This window comes from Gracilinanus agilis, chromosome 3 (genome assembly GCF_016433145.1).
Source record: "Gracilinanus agilis isolate LMUSP501 chromosome 3, AgileGrace, whole genome shotgun sequence".
Lineage (NCBI taxonomy): Eukaryota > Metazoa > Chordata > Mammalia > Didelphimorphia > Didelphidae > Gracilinanus > Gracilinanus agilis.
This window is the reverse complement of record NC_058132.1, coordinates 616,493,197-616,507,095: the sequence shown is the minus strand read 5'-3', so window position 1 is coordinate 616,507,095 and position 13,899 is coordinate 616,493,197. Positions and strand designations below refer to the sequence as shown.

The 13,899-nt window shown below is 49.8% G+C and overlaps 1 protein-coding gene across 1 annotated transcript in view; it reads right to left on the bottom strand.

The window, feature by feature from the left end:
- Positions 1 to 11,771, bottom strand: part of SPEG (striated muscle enriched protein kinase) — an 83,162-nt gene extending 71,391 nt beyond the window's left edge. Inside the window, exon 1 of the mRNA XM_044669440.1 lies at positions 11,359 to 11,771. Within this exon, the coding sequence (XP_044525375.1) occupies positions 11,359 to 11,752 (394 nt within the window). The 5' untranslated portion in view covers positions 11,753 to 11,771. The remainder of the gene's footprint in view (positions 1 to 11,358) is intronic.
- Between the last annotated feature and the right edge of the window lie 2,128 nt (positions 11,772 to 13,899).

Here is a 13,899-nt window from a genome sequence, read left to right as displayed (position 1 = left end):
AGGTTTTAAGGAATTCAAATTCAGGAGTGGAAGGGAGCTTCATCCCAAGGAAAAATGGCAGTCACTGTCACACCTCACTGTCAGAGAAAGCCACCAACTTGCAGGGCTAGCCCTATCCTCCACCCAGGCCAGCAAATGGTGTTGGGGCCAGGCCGTGAGGCCAGGAACCCTCGGGAGGGACCGAGGAGCAGAAGGGCAGGGCAGGGATCCGTTTCCTACCGTAACTTTGCTTTCTGCAGGAGCGGAAAACTTCGCTTCCATAGGAGCAGCAGGAGAGAGACATCGACAGACTGTTATCAGAGCGTCTGTGGGGCAGGGTATGATGGGGCAGATGGGATAGAGGGGGAAATTGGGCTTCCTAGATCCCAGAGATGTTCTGCATGGACTGAGTAGGGGAACCTGGGTGCAGAGTCCCCAACACTACTGACAACTAGTTTCTTCTCTGAATTTATCTAAAGATTCCTATTATACGTAGAATAAAATGTTTCAGGTATATGAGGCTTTTTTTTTTCTCTCCACTAACCCCTTCCTCCTCAGTCATACTCTGTCCTCGGCCTATACACATACAAACATACCCCAGGGTTCACACTTAAGGTCTGAACAATGAGATGCACACACATTTATTGCCACACCAGACACACACCCAAAACACTGGTCTGGGGCCCTTCAAATCCATTGGTGTATGTCTGGAATGCTTACTCCTCAAACTACACAAATTCTCTCTCTCCCTCTCCCTCTTCCTCTCTCTCTCTCTCTCTCTCTCTCTCTCTCTCTCTCTCTCTTTCTCTCTCTCTCTCTCTCCCTCACTCCCTCCCTCTGATTGTCTGTCTGTCTATCTGTCTGTCTGTCTGTCTGTCTGTCTGTCTGTCTGTCTCTCTCTCACACACACACACACACACACACACACACACACACACACACACACACACACACATCTTCCCCCTAAAAAGTCAGTGGTTAGCCTGAAAGTCAGTACTTCTGGGTTTTATCCCACCTTCCCCTCAAATCCTGCTGAATTCAGAGCCCATTCTCCCTTTTTTGCCTCAGTTTCTCCATCATTGCAATGGGAAAGTAAATCCCATTTAGAGTTGAACAAAATGAGGGTGTCCACCTTTTCACATCTACAACCATGAGGGGGACAGAGAGTCAAACAGAAGTCCCAGAGATGAGGAATAGGAGGCCTGGGTCATTTCTTTGGACTTTACTATAGTCCTTGCAGACTTCTGTCCCTCTCCTGGCTGTATACATTCAAGTAGAAGGGATATGTCAAACCCTATACAATAAGGCATCATCATGGCTCTGGTCTTTATCCAGGAGTTTGGGGAGAATCTAGCCAAGTGAGCCTGGGAGAGGGGACCACTGGGAAGAAGAGCATAAGTAGGGACAGCCACAGTCCCACGCACCATGGGTGAATCGACCAAAGGCCCGCCGTGAGTGGCCAGTTTTCTGAAAAAGAAAAATCAAATTGAGTGGTTAAGGAAATTCACACCCAATTTAACAATACTCTTACTCCTATAGACCTGTGACATGGAGTGGGACCAGAGGGAAGCAAGGGCAATATATACTCCTAAAACAGAGCATTTGGGGGAAATGATTCCCTGTACACAACCCAACCTTTCCCCAAAGGTATTCCCATTGGATTCTCTGGGATCCCTTCATCTGCAGCAACCTTGCTATTAAGCAACTTCAGAGGGCCAAGCCCATGTATGTGCTTGTGTCAGACAAAAAGAAAAATGGTGGTCAATGTCATACTTTCCTGGGGATTGGGACCATGGGCATTCAAGGGACAGAAGTTGGGAGTAGGGAGATCTCTGACCAAGCTATAGTCACCAGGGGAGGGACACAAGGAACCTTAAGCCCAGGACCATGGAGACCCTCAATACAAGGTGATGATGGAGTAGCAGGCCAAGGGGAAGACTCTGAGGTCCAGAGATATGGGAGGGCACATGGAGAAGGGAATATGAGGGAAGGAAGGGAGGATTGAGGAAAGCAAAACAAAGGGGCCCAGAAGAGCATGGGGAAGGAAGGCTCTGCATAAGAAGAGGTACAGGAGCATGGGGAGACACAGGGCCATAGGGAGGGCTGCGGGGAGGGCCTGGTCAGTGGAATATGGGCAGGGACCAAGAGAAGGGGGCATATGGGTCAGGGACATGGGTGGGGGCATCAGACATGGTAACCTGAAGGGATGCAAGTCTCAGAAATAGAGCCCGGGGTTAGGAGAAGCTCCAGGGTCACCAGGGACAAGGAGGATGTAAACATAGGGATGGAGGTCCCTAAGGGCAACTCTTAGCCAGGGAGAGCCAAGTCAGCAGTTAGAAATCCAATAAAACAAGAGAGCACGAAGGTGGTGAGAATCACCCCACGGGGAAGGAGGGAGTCGGAATGGAGGCACCGGGCAGCGGTTTAAGGATGAGCCCAATGAAGGGAAAGGGGGAGAGACGGAGGCGGATGACAACCACGGACATAAAGGCACCAGGGGTACCAGGATGTGGTCCTGGGGAAGGGGGCTGGAGGATGGGCCTAGCTAACGCAGCGCGGGGAGGGGGGCATCGGGGGGGGGGCCCCCGCGGGAAGCCAGCCTGCAGGCTGAACCAGGGCCTGGGGCAGGGGGATGCCTAGGCGAGGCCGCGGCGCCCAGGGAAGGGCCCGGGCCGATGCCCACCTAGCGCTCCCTGGGGCCCCCGCCTCCGCCCCGCCCTCTCGGCGCCCCAGCCCTCGGCCCCCCCAGCCCACCCACGCGCGGCCGAGAGAGCCCTTACCTGGAACCGCTTCTTCACCCACAGCTTCTTCATGGCAGGGGGGGGAGGGCCGGGCCGGGCGGCCGGAGCCAGGAGGGGACTAGGCGGGGGCGGGGGCGGAGTCGGAGGAGGAGCCGGGGGCGACCGCGGGAGCCGAGCACGAACGGGAGCCGCCTCTGCAGCCAGTCTGGGAGCCCCCGGAGCCTCCCGGGACGGGAATCGCGAGCGGAATCCGGAGCGGAATCCGGAGCGGAGAGAGCGGGCTGGCGCCCGGAGCCTGCTCCTGCTCCTCCCCTGCCCCCCATCTCACCTGCCGCCCTTCTCCTCCTCCCCTCCAGGGTAGTTCTTCTACTCCGTTCCCACCCTCGGCCACTCGGGACACCTTCGCCACCCCTCTGCCCGCCCTCCCTCCTGGGACACTAAGCCCCCTCCCATTCCGAGGGGAAAGGCTTCCTTGCCCCTTGGAGAGCAGATGGGGAAACTGAGGCACGGGAAAGAGAAGACATTGGCTCAGGGTCACCAGGATGTGGCCTTTGAGTTTCTATGTAGCCTGAACCTCACCCCCTAGTTCCAAACCTTGGTAGTTACACACAGGTAGGGCCCCCAGCTCACCTGGCCTTTATATAACCCTTCAGTCCAAATAGTCATACAAAGAGGAAGCATCCTCCTGCTTGTCCCAGGGTCTAAGCAGCTAGGAGCTGAGGCAAACATGGGAAATAGTCCTTGTACTCCCTACCTCCTAGGATAAAGCATTTGGCAAACCCCAAATGCTGCAGGTTTGGAAGTTATCAATTTCGTGATAGTCCTTGCTCAAGCCAGGCTGGAGAAGCCAATCTGGCCTGGGGCTCTGCATCTCTGGGTCTTAAGGACAGCAGCCATCTTCCTAGAATTCCCCAGCAGAAAAAGTGATCAGGTCAGGCCAAACCTATCTAGAAGCCCCCAGAATGGTCCTCCAAGCACAAGAGAACCCTGGGCCAAGGCTTCAGGGGCCAGGTAGAGAGGCAGAGCAGGAAAACCATCCCAGGAACTGCCCAAGGTGTTTGAATGAATAGCAAAGATGCAAGGGCTCCCACTAATCTAATGTCCCCTGCAAGCAGTCACCTCCTGCCAAACAACCTTCTAGAGCACATCCACTTGTCCTCTTACACAGACAATGTATAAATACATACACACGCAGCCCATTGAACTAGAAATCATCATACAAACACACACTACAATACATACACCAGCTGTGCCAAAATAATATAAATATAAATATATTCCACACACATCAGATACTTCACAGAGAACACACACACACACACACACACACACACACACACACACACACACACACGGCCAGTGCAGCTATAAAAATAAAAATAAGAAGTGTGGTTTAGAAAATAGCGAGAACAATTTCACAAGCTCCCCTTGGAAACCAGTCTCATTTTCTTCATGCATGCCCCTGCATTCTTCCCAGACACTCAGAGACTGATGTTGCCCAGAAACAAGCACTGGGATGTGAGTTCATAGGATCACAGACTTAGAGAGAAGAGATGCCTTTGAGAGCATCTAGTCCAACCCCTTTATTTAACAGATGAGGAAACTGAGGCTCATAGAGGTTGGATGACTTGCCCAATGTCATGCACATTAATAAAGATTAATATTAATTCATAAATAAACAACATTTATTTAATAAGGCTACTGGTGAACCACAGAATAAGAATTTGAACTGGGGTTTTCTGGTTCCAAACCCAGTACGTGTTCCACTGTCTATATGATAGTCCAAAAAGGGTACAACTGCCCACACTGGTACCTATCAAAGGCTCGTGGAAGTATAAGCGTTGGTACACACCCACCTAGACACACACACCCTCCCACAGATAGAGGAGTAGAGTGGGGAGAGAGGTAACCTGAGCCTCTGTGCCTCAGGAGAATCCGAGGGGCTGGCACATTCCATGTCAAAAATAGCTATTGGGTAGCAGGTGTGAGTGGCAGAACAGCTGGGGCCCACAGAGCCCCAGAGATGCCTCACCCCACTAGGCTGTGCCCCTGCCTCCTACCCTAGAAGCTGCCCCTCACTTTAGTCTTCTGTCCCATCCTAGCTCTGCTCTGTACCATGCTCTCAAGTTGGGACCTCCTCCAAATGGGTCTTTACCAGCAACAGCTGTCGTCCCTAATGACAGTTCTCACTACTAAGTGGAGCCCTGGTAGCTATTCCCATTCTACTTCCAGCCTTACAGTTTGGGCATTCATGGGGTTCCTCTGAACCCAGAATCCAGAGGGCTACAACAATGCATTCTCCTATGCCTCATCTCCCATCCTTATCCCCACCTCCCACTTGACTCCTTTCCTTCTTCTCTCAGAAGGTTCCTTCCCTTTTTATTTTCTCCCTTCCCACTTTCCCCCCTGTCTTTCTCAGTTCTATCCCTATTAGATCTCTGACTCTTTCTTCTCCCAGCCTCTTTCCTTTTATACTCCCTTAATCCCCAAGGTCACTTTGTGAAGATTTAGGGGAGTTTTTATATAGCTTCACTATCCAGCCCTTCAGCTTCTTTTCTTTTCCCATCCAACACCTTTTCCTAAAGTGGACTGAGGGAATAGGAGTCTGGGGATGAGACTCTTAGGCCTGGCATCTCCGCACTCCCTTTAGAATCCTTTCTGGCCCATTGTGATCCAATATGCCCAATACTTGTCCCTAATCTATTCCCACTCTAAGCACAGAGAGGAAGACATTCTTTGAATGGGCACTGTTGGCTCTCCTGCCTGGCAATCCTCCTTGGCCCAGCTTTGCCCATGAGCTAACTTGGGGACTTTTCTGTTCCTGTCTTCTTAGCTTCTGAAGCATCTCCCTTCATCCAGGGCTCCTCACAACTCTATCTCTGCCCTTCTCCTCCTCTTCTCACCTCTGCCTAGCACCTGGTATGTTGAGGGGCACTCAGGGCATTGAATGAATCCCCTGCGCAGGCCATTTTAGCTTCATGCCTTGATGGCAAAAAGTGAAGAATCTCCATTCAGATCCTGAATATTTCCCCATTTATTCTCCAACCCTACAACTCTCCATTTCTGATTTCTGCCTATCACCTCCCCATCTCTTTATCTCTTACCTCTTCCTTCTATTGCCTCCTCCTATAGGCCTTTCTACCTCTCAAATTTCTTATTCTAGTTGCCTCTGTAAAACCTCAGACCTAATATAAATCTAATCAGTTATCCTTGTTCCTTTCCACTCTTGTCTTTTTTCATGTCCCCCACCTTTCATTTTAGTCTCCATCTACCCAGCCCAAATTTGGGGAATTTCATCAGATTCCAAGCTGCCAGACCACAGGGACTAGCTCCAGGGAATTTGTTAGGCTCTACCCAGCAAGACAGTATCATGTTTACTCATTTTAATAATAAATTTATCTTGAAGAAGAAAAGATTTTTACCTGGGCCAGAAGGTTGAATTAGTTGACCCCAGGGTCTCTTCCAACTCTAAAACTTTAGAATTCCATTGAGGACAAAACCAGTGACATGGCCCTTTACTTCCTTCCCTCCACAGTACTTGTCCCACCATAGCCCTTCTTACCTCATTACAAAGCTGCCTCCTCTTTTTCTTGCTTCTCACTCTCTCCTAAATGCAAAATTCTCCCAGATTTTTCTGAATTACACTCCAGTTCCACCCTCTCCACAACACACACACTACATCTCCAAGCAAATTCCTCATTTATTGGGATGCCAAGCACCTTAGCTGTCTGCCATTTGGAGCCAGAGAAGTGTTCCTGGCTAGAAAAACTGCCTTCTTTCTTAAGCCAGGAGTTAGGACTTGGACATTGAATTCCCTCCAGTGTCCCTGAAGTCCTGTTGTTCATACCAACCTAGAATGTTTTCCATGATCGAGATTGAGAAATGTCAGTATAGCAGGACCACAAATGGAATTTTTCCTTCTTTCTTTCTTCCTTTCTTCCTTTTTTCTTCCTTCCTTCCTTCCTTCCTTCCTTTCTCTTCCTTCCTCCCTTTCTTTTGCTTCCTTCCTTCCTTCCCCCTTCCTACCCTCTTCCTCCTTTCCTCCTTTCTCTTCCTTTCTTCCTTTATTTTTCTCTCTCTTTCTTCCTTCCTTCCTTTCTTTCTTTCTCTCAAAACCCTTACCTTTCATCTTAAAATCAATACTGTGGATCAGTTCCAAAGCAGAAAAATGGTAAGGGCTAAGCAAAGTGGGTTAGGTGATTTGCCCAAGGTCACACAACCAATAAGTGTTTGAACCCAGTAACTCCCATTTCCATGCCCAGCTCTCAATACAAAGAGCCACCTAGCTGCTCAGACCCCACCTCCCCCAACTATTATTTCAGCAGAGATGCTGATACACAGTAAGGCACAGACCCAATCATTCTAGGTGGTACTAAAAATGCCTGGAGGCTCATATACATACAATCATCCCAAATCAATCCTATTCCACCCCCATACTTATTTGGTAACTAAACCCACCTCTTTTTTTCATCAGCTATAGAGTTGAAAGGAGCTTTAGGGACAATCTCATCATATTTAAAAGCATAAGGAATTTAGAGCTCATCTAGTCCATCTCCTTTATTTTTCAGGAAAGGAAACTGAAAGAATGGGGAGGTGATATGCCAAGCTCACACAGGCAGAAATTATTATGATGAGATCCAATTTCCTTGTTTCACAAATGAAGAAATAGAAATTCATATAAAATGAATAGATCAAGATTACAAAAGCAAGTCAGTTACTGAGCCAAGTAGACATTTGAACCCAGGTCTCTCTCCTCTAATTCTTTCAGATCCACTAAACCAAGCCTAGCCCAGAAGGCTGAAATTGCTCTTCTAAAATATTAGAGCTAAAGGCATCTTAGAAGTTACAGCCCTTTCATTTTACAGATGAAGAAACTGAGGCTGAGAGAGAGATCATAAAACCTGTGTGCTTTTCCAGGACACTAGCTATGACTTGAAAGTGACCTTCCAAAGCTAGATATTGTTTAGGTTGAAAGAGAGAGAGAACTTTCTAAATCAATCTGTCAGTCAAGTATTCACTGAGGACTGCACCAGACATCTCCTTTGAGGCTGCCCTTGGTGTTCATTTTCATGTGACTTTACCTAGATACACAGAGCTAGAGGGAGTAGATTCCCTCCCCCCTTTCCCTCCCCCACCCCCCACCCCCCCACCAACTAGTCCCCAGTCACAAAGGCAGAGTAATTCTTTGAACATTCAAATGTATAGAAAACCGCTCATCCTCTGCCTACATCCTCACAAAGCTCCAGACGGTTCCTTTCCCTCAAGGCTTCTCAGGCTCTGCTCTGTCTGTCCTTGAGGACCAACCCCAATTAAGAATGGTCCTCACTGCTGTCTTTTCAATTGTATACAGCTCCTTACTAACCTTAATTACACTCTGGAGTGGGGGAAGTGAGCTCGGACAGGTGTATGTTTGGGAGGATGGAAGAGAGAGCTGAAAAGTGGGGAGGCAGTCTTCCTTCCCAGCATATTTCTCCAAGCCCATCACCCCACTCTGAGAATCTCACCCACTTGGGCTAATCATAGAGATCACAATCAAGGAATGCTGTTACTTCTTCCTATACAATTTGAATCTTTTCCCCTCTAACTCCTTTTCTCATTCCCCTCCTTAAACCCAAAGCTGCTCTCCCCTCATATTACTTTCCCCTAGTGGTTCCGGTCCTTATCTTCTCTCCACTCCTTCCTCCATCATCTACTTCCCTCGACTTCTTCCTTCCCTCCTACTACTTCCTACTACTTATTAAACATCTATGATGTTGCCTCATTTGATCCTCACCACAGCTCTTAAAGGTAGGTGCTATTATTATCCCCATTTTGTAGCTGAGGAAACCCAGGCAGAGGTTAAGTAACTTGTCCAGGGTCCCACAGCTAATAAGTGTCTGAGACAGGATTTAAAGTCAGGTCTTCCTGACTCCCAGAAATCTCCCTCCTGCTTCTGGCCTTACTTCTATTTGCCCCTCTCTCTCCAGCCCCTTCTCCTCTCTCCAGGCCAGTGTTCTAGACTTGGAGATCTTTTACACTCAAGGGAAATTAAACCAACGGAAGTTAAGTGATTTGACTATGGTCTTACCAGAAGCAAGTAGTAAAGTCAATATTCGAACCCTGGTCCTCAGCCTGCAGAGCCAGGGTACAGTTTCTATTATATCTTGAGGGAAAAGACTGATTTTTATCCCTTTCTCTTCTCCACTCAGCACAAAGATTTGCCCTTGTTAAGTGGTAGCATATTGAATTGAAATTCTAAGACCTGTTTCCCTCTTTCCCAACTAATCCAAGAGGAAATAAGTGGGAGGGACCTGAACATCATTTCCCATGTAACTCCTCCCACAAACTCTCTTTAGTTCTCTATTATTCTCCTTCCCTTCCTAAATATTCCTCTTCCTGCATTTAATGATCTCCCTTCTTCCAATCCTTTCCCCCATAGATTCCTCTTTTCCTAATGTTCCCTTAAATGTGCCATTTCCCTCCCCCTAAGAGTTCCCCCATTTCAATGTACCCCAATATTCTCTTTCCTTCCATAATAGTCCTCTCTCGATCTCTTTTTCTGCACTTAGATATAAACTTAGATTTTGCCTTTTGTGGTCCTGGTACCTAGCTCTGTCCCTATAATATCTGAGGGTCCACACTAAATTAGGGGTTACAAATCCATCTGATGGATGACCCCAGATGGGGGCATAGGGGAGCATGAGGAAGGGAAGAGAATGACCCAATCCTATTCCCAAGTATCCAGAGGAAATTCTGGCCCTGGCACCCCAAGAGGACTCCATCCCAACCTGATCAGCTTAGAGTAACTAGGTACCCATCATCGGGTATGGAGTCGCCTTGGGGTCTTAAGGAGCATAGGCAGAGAACTGGGTACCAACCAGCAGAGACTGATCCTGCAGCACCTGTCTCAGTCCCAGTCTGACTCAGTGCCACCCACCCCAGGATGACCTTTCTAATCACTGTGATCCTCCGGTCCTCTTTGTTTCCTCTCCTCAAGCTTCCCCCTACCCAGCCCCCATCACACCCCTAATCATACTCCATAGGAACCATGCCAACACCCAGTCAGTGGTCTTCCTCTTCTGGAAAATCTCTTTTCAACACCTTCTGCTTAGACATGCCCTTTCTGAGTCTTCCAGGACCCTGAGGTGGCACAAGAAAGACTTCAGGGAATCAAACTCTCCAGCTACAGTACTCCCACCCCAAAACTGCCTTGAAATCTTCCCAGAGTGCAATCTGGTCTTTTTTCCCACTTCTGTTTCTCAGGCTTAGACAATAATTACTGTGAGGTATTCAGAGCCTAGAAGTGTGGAAAAGAGGAAGCACAGAACCAACCCTATGGAATAGCTGCTCCCTTCTCAACTCTTCCCATAGCCCCATCACATCTCCTTAGCCCTCCCAGCCCACACTCCCTTGGGGACAGGCTCAGGACTGACAGCCCCCAGGCATCACACAACATTCTCTTCCCACAGACTTTTACTCATCCCTTCACACACACAGAGTAACACCCAGCTGGAACTCTAGACTGCAGGCTTCTGTGCCTCCCCAGCACCCCTTCCTCTCTCTCCTTAGCTTCCTTGCCCTCTCCCAGAAGCATCAGACAAGGGACTATGGTGCCATCTCCCAGAAATCTCCCTCCTGCTTCTGGCCTTACTTCTATTTGCCCCTCTCCCTCCAGTCCCTTCCCCTCTGGCATTCCCTCCCTTTCCTTATGGATGGGTCTCCTCAAATGTCCTCGGTCCCCTCATGAATACCTAACAAATCAAATTTCAATGCTTACCCATATACCTTTTCTTGAGCTGAATCTCGTCAGCCTCCCACACTCTCTCCATCCCAGCCACCTGGCTGCTAGGCTCTGGCCACACTAACACCCATACACTGTGAGGCATAAATGCCCCTTCACCCCCATTACCCTCCCCCTACCCATTCTCACACACACTGTCCAGGCTGAGTGGATGCATGGAGCTAACAACTTTACCCTGACTCTAAGCTGGGTCAGTGAGACCCTCACCCTGAGGTTCTTACCCTCAGACGGGGCTCCCTCTCCAGGGATCTGCCTGGGGCCCCAAGAGAGGCCACTAAGGATATCCTCTTGGCTCCTTAGACATTGAATGGGGAATATTAATCAGAAATGAAAGAGGCTTTGTTTATCTGCTAGGGAGTCCTCATTTTACAAATGAGTAAACTGAGATCCAGGGAGATGAACCATAAATGCCTAGACTGCTTATATCTGGAAGGGGATCTGAGTCCAACTCCTTTATTTTACTAAAAAGGAAACTGAGGCCTAGAGACTGGCTTGACCAAGATCTTACAGCGAGTTAGTGCCTGGACCAGGATCAAAACCCAGGTTTACAAAGGCCCCAGCCCTAACTTTTCTCCCTAGACCTCTGACTAACTCAGAAATAAGGAGGGACCTCTCTTGCCCTCTCTGTTTCCCCTACTACCCTTCCCTGTCAGACCCCTGGCTCCAGAGGAAGTAAAGGGGAAGGGAAAAGGGAGAAGGGAACTCGGGGGGAGCAATAGAGGCTGTGGGGGGTTGCCTTTCCCTGATGCCCCCAGTTTCCCATCTCTGCTCCTGCAGCCTCCCTTTCTTCCAGCCTCACGCTGCTTAGCCATTCACCAATCGCTCCTCCCTGGCTGCCTCCCCCATCCCCACCATTACCTTCCACCTCGAGAACAGTCAGGACCCCCGTAGTGGAGGCCTCTCCCCGCTCATTCCGGGCGATACAGGTGTATGCTCCGGCATCCTGGGCCCCACAGCCCCGGAGCCAAAGGCAGCTGGGCTCGGGGGATGGCTGGGGAAGGGGCTTCTCGTCTCGGAGCCAGCTGAGGACAGGCTGGGGTGTCCCACTCACCACCACCTGCAGCCTCACATCCCGGCCAGAGAAAACCGCCGTGTTCTTCAGCTGCCGATGGAAGACGGGGGCCCCTGCGGCTGTTCCCCGGGCCCCCGTCCCGGCCCCGCTCCCCACCTTGGCCCTCTTTGGGGGCACACCTGGGCTGGGGGGTGCCCTTGGGCTGACAGCTTCTCCCCGGGTCCCCCGGGCTTTCTGCATGGCTGCTGCAGAGGGGGCAAGGGGTGGGGGAGCCTGGAGCCCCCAGGAGCACCTGGGCACAGTGGAGCCCTGAAGGAGGAGTCCCCAGTGGGCCTGAGCAGCCCTGTCTTCTGCCGGCCTGTGCCACCCAGAAGGTCACCGGGGCGGCGGGTGGCTACGCCTCGCCTGGGGGCTATTTTTAGGCCCCCAGCTCGGGTTGCCTGTGTAACAGCAAAGGGAGGGGGCAGCAGAAGGGGGAATATGGACGGGGCCCCTTCTCCTAGCCTCCCTCCAGCCTTCATTCACCCCCACCCACGCCCTCCCTCCCTCCCAGGCCTGGGATTTCATGCCAATCACTAACTCGGGTGTTTATGAGGCCGCCCCCATCCTAACCCCCCACCCCCAGCCCAGCCTACATCCTCAGAGAAGAGGATTATCATCGGAGGCCCAGTCGGTCCTCCTCCCCTAAGCCTCATGTAAACTGTAGAAAGAAAAGGAAAGGAATGTGGGGGGAGAGGGGGCACGGAGAGTGGGGGGAAGGAAATGAAGAGCTCAGCAGGCAAATCCCAAGAATCCCAGAATGAGAAGGGGCCCCAGGGACCCCCGAGTCCAGCTTTCACCCAAACCAAGAATCCTCTGGACTCCCTTTCCAAACAGGGGTCATCTCAACTCTACTTGAAGACCCCTGCTGACAGGGAGCTCACTACCTCTAGAGAGTTCCTATTTCACAAGTTGGTGGTGAAAAGTAAATGAGAGATTGTATATAAAATGCTTTGGAGGCCTTCTAAGTTCTCTGGAGCAGTTGGGTGAAGGAGGAGGAGGAGGAAGATAATGACAACAGTTGGAGACTCCAACTGCCACCCCACTAGAAGGTCCATTTTATGGATGGACAGCTCTAACTGCCGGGAAGTTTTTCCTTATATAGAGCGAAGCTCTAACTCTGTGAAACTTCCTGGGGTTAATCCTGATCCTGCCTATCATGTCCAAACATAACAAATCTCATCTCTCTTCTCCATAACAAGCCTTTAAACACTCAAAGACAAGTCATCAAGTTCTCCCCGAGTCAACATCCTCAGTGTTGTGTAGCGATGGGCTGGGGTGGGGGGTGGGGGGACCTCCCACCTCCTCGGTGTCTCTGCTCCAGCCCATTTCTAGTTAGTGTCCTTACTAAAATTGTAAAAAATAAAAAATATATATATAAACGTCCTCAGTGTCTGTGCTCCGGTCCTTTTCTTGTTAGTCAATGAAATTGTAAAAAATAAAAAAAATATATAAACTTCCTCGGTGTCTATGCTCTGGTCCATTTCTTGTTAGTCAATGACCTTACTAAAATTGTAAAAAATTTTTAAAAAAGTTTAAACCCTTATTTTATGCCTTAGAATCGATACTGTGATTTGGTTCAGAAAAGTGGTAAGGGTTGGGCAACAGAAGTTAAGTGACTTGCCCAGGGTCACCCCACTAGGAAGTGTCTGAGGCCGGAGTTGAGCCCAGAATCTCCCATCCCTGGACCTGGCTATCGATCCACAGAGCCCCCCAGCTGCCCCATTACTACGATTATTGAGCATAACATTCTAGCTAAGGTCTGCCCAAGGCAGAAGGCCATGGAACGTCCCAGGCTCTCCCCACTACCCTTCCATAGTTCAGCTTTCCTCTTCCTGCTCCCTGCATAGACATTACAGAACAGAAATCTGGGCAGACTGACCGAAGTGGTTGGCTCTCTGGAGTGAGAAGAAACTCAAGGAAAGTGGAGGCTAGACTGTTCCCAAGGGCTAGGCTCTGAACGCCCGGTTCACCAGAAGGAAGGGGGCATTTATTCAATATCTACCGATGGTGTGCTGGGCATTCTACAATGATTCTCTCATTCAATCTTACAACAACCCTGCAAGGTGGGCACTATTATCCTCATTTTACAGTTGAAGAGGAAACTGAGGCAAGCAGCGGTTAAATGACTTGTCTAAGGTCACACAAGCTATTGTCTGAGGCTGGATTTGAACCCATGTGCTGCTGACCCCAGGCCCAGCACTCTATGGCACCCCTAGCTACCTCTAAGCAGTAAAAAGCAATGGGAAAGAGACTTGTGGTGATGTTATTGTTCAGTCGTATCTTCAGATCTTCAGACCCTCTTCAACCCCCATGTAGAGTTTTCTTGGCAGAAATACTGGAGTGGT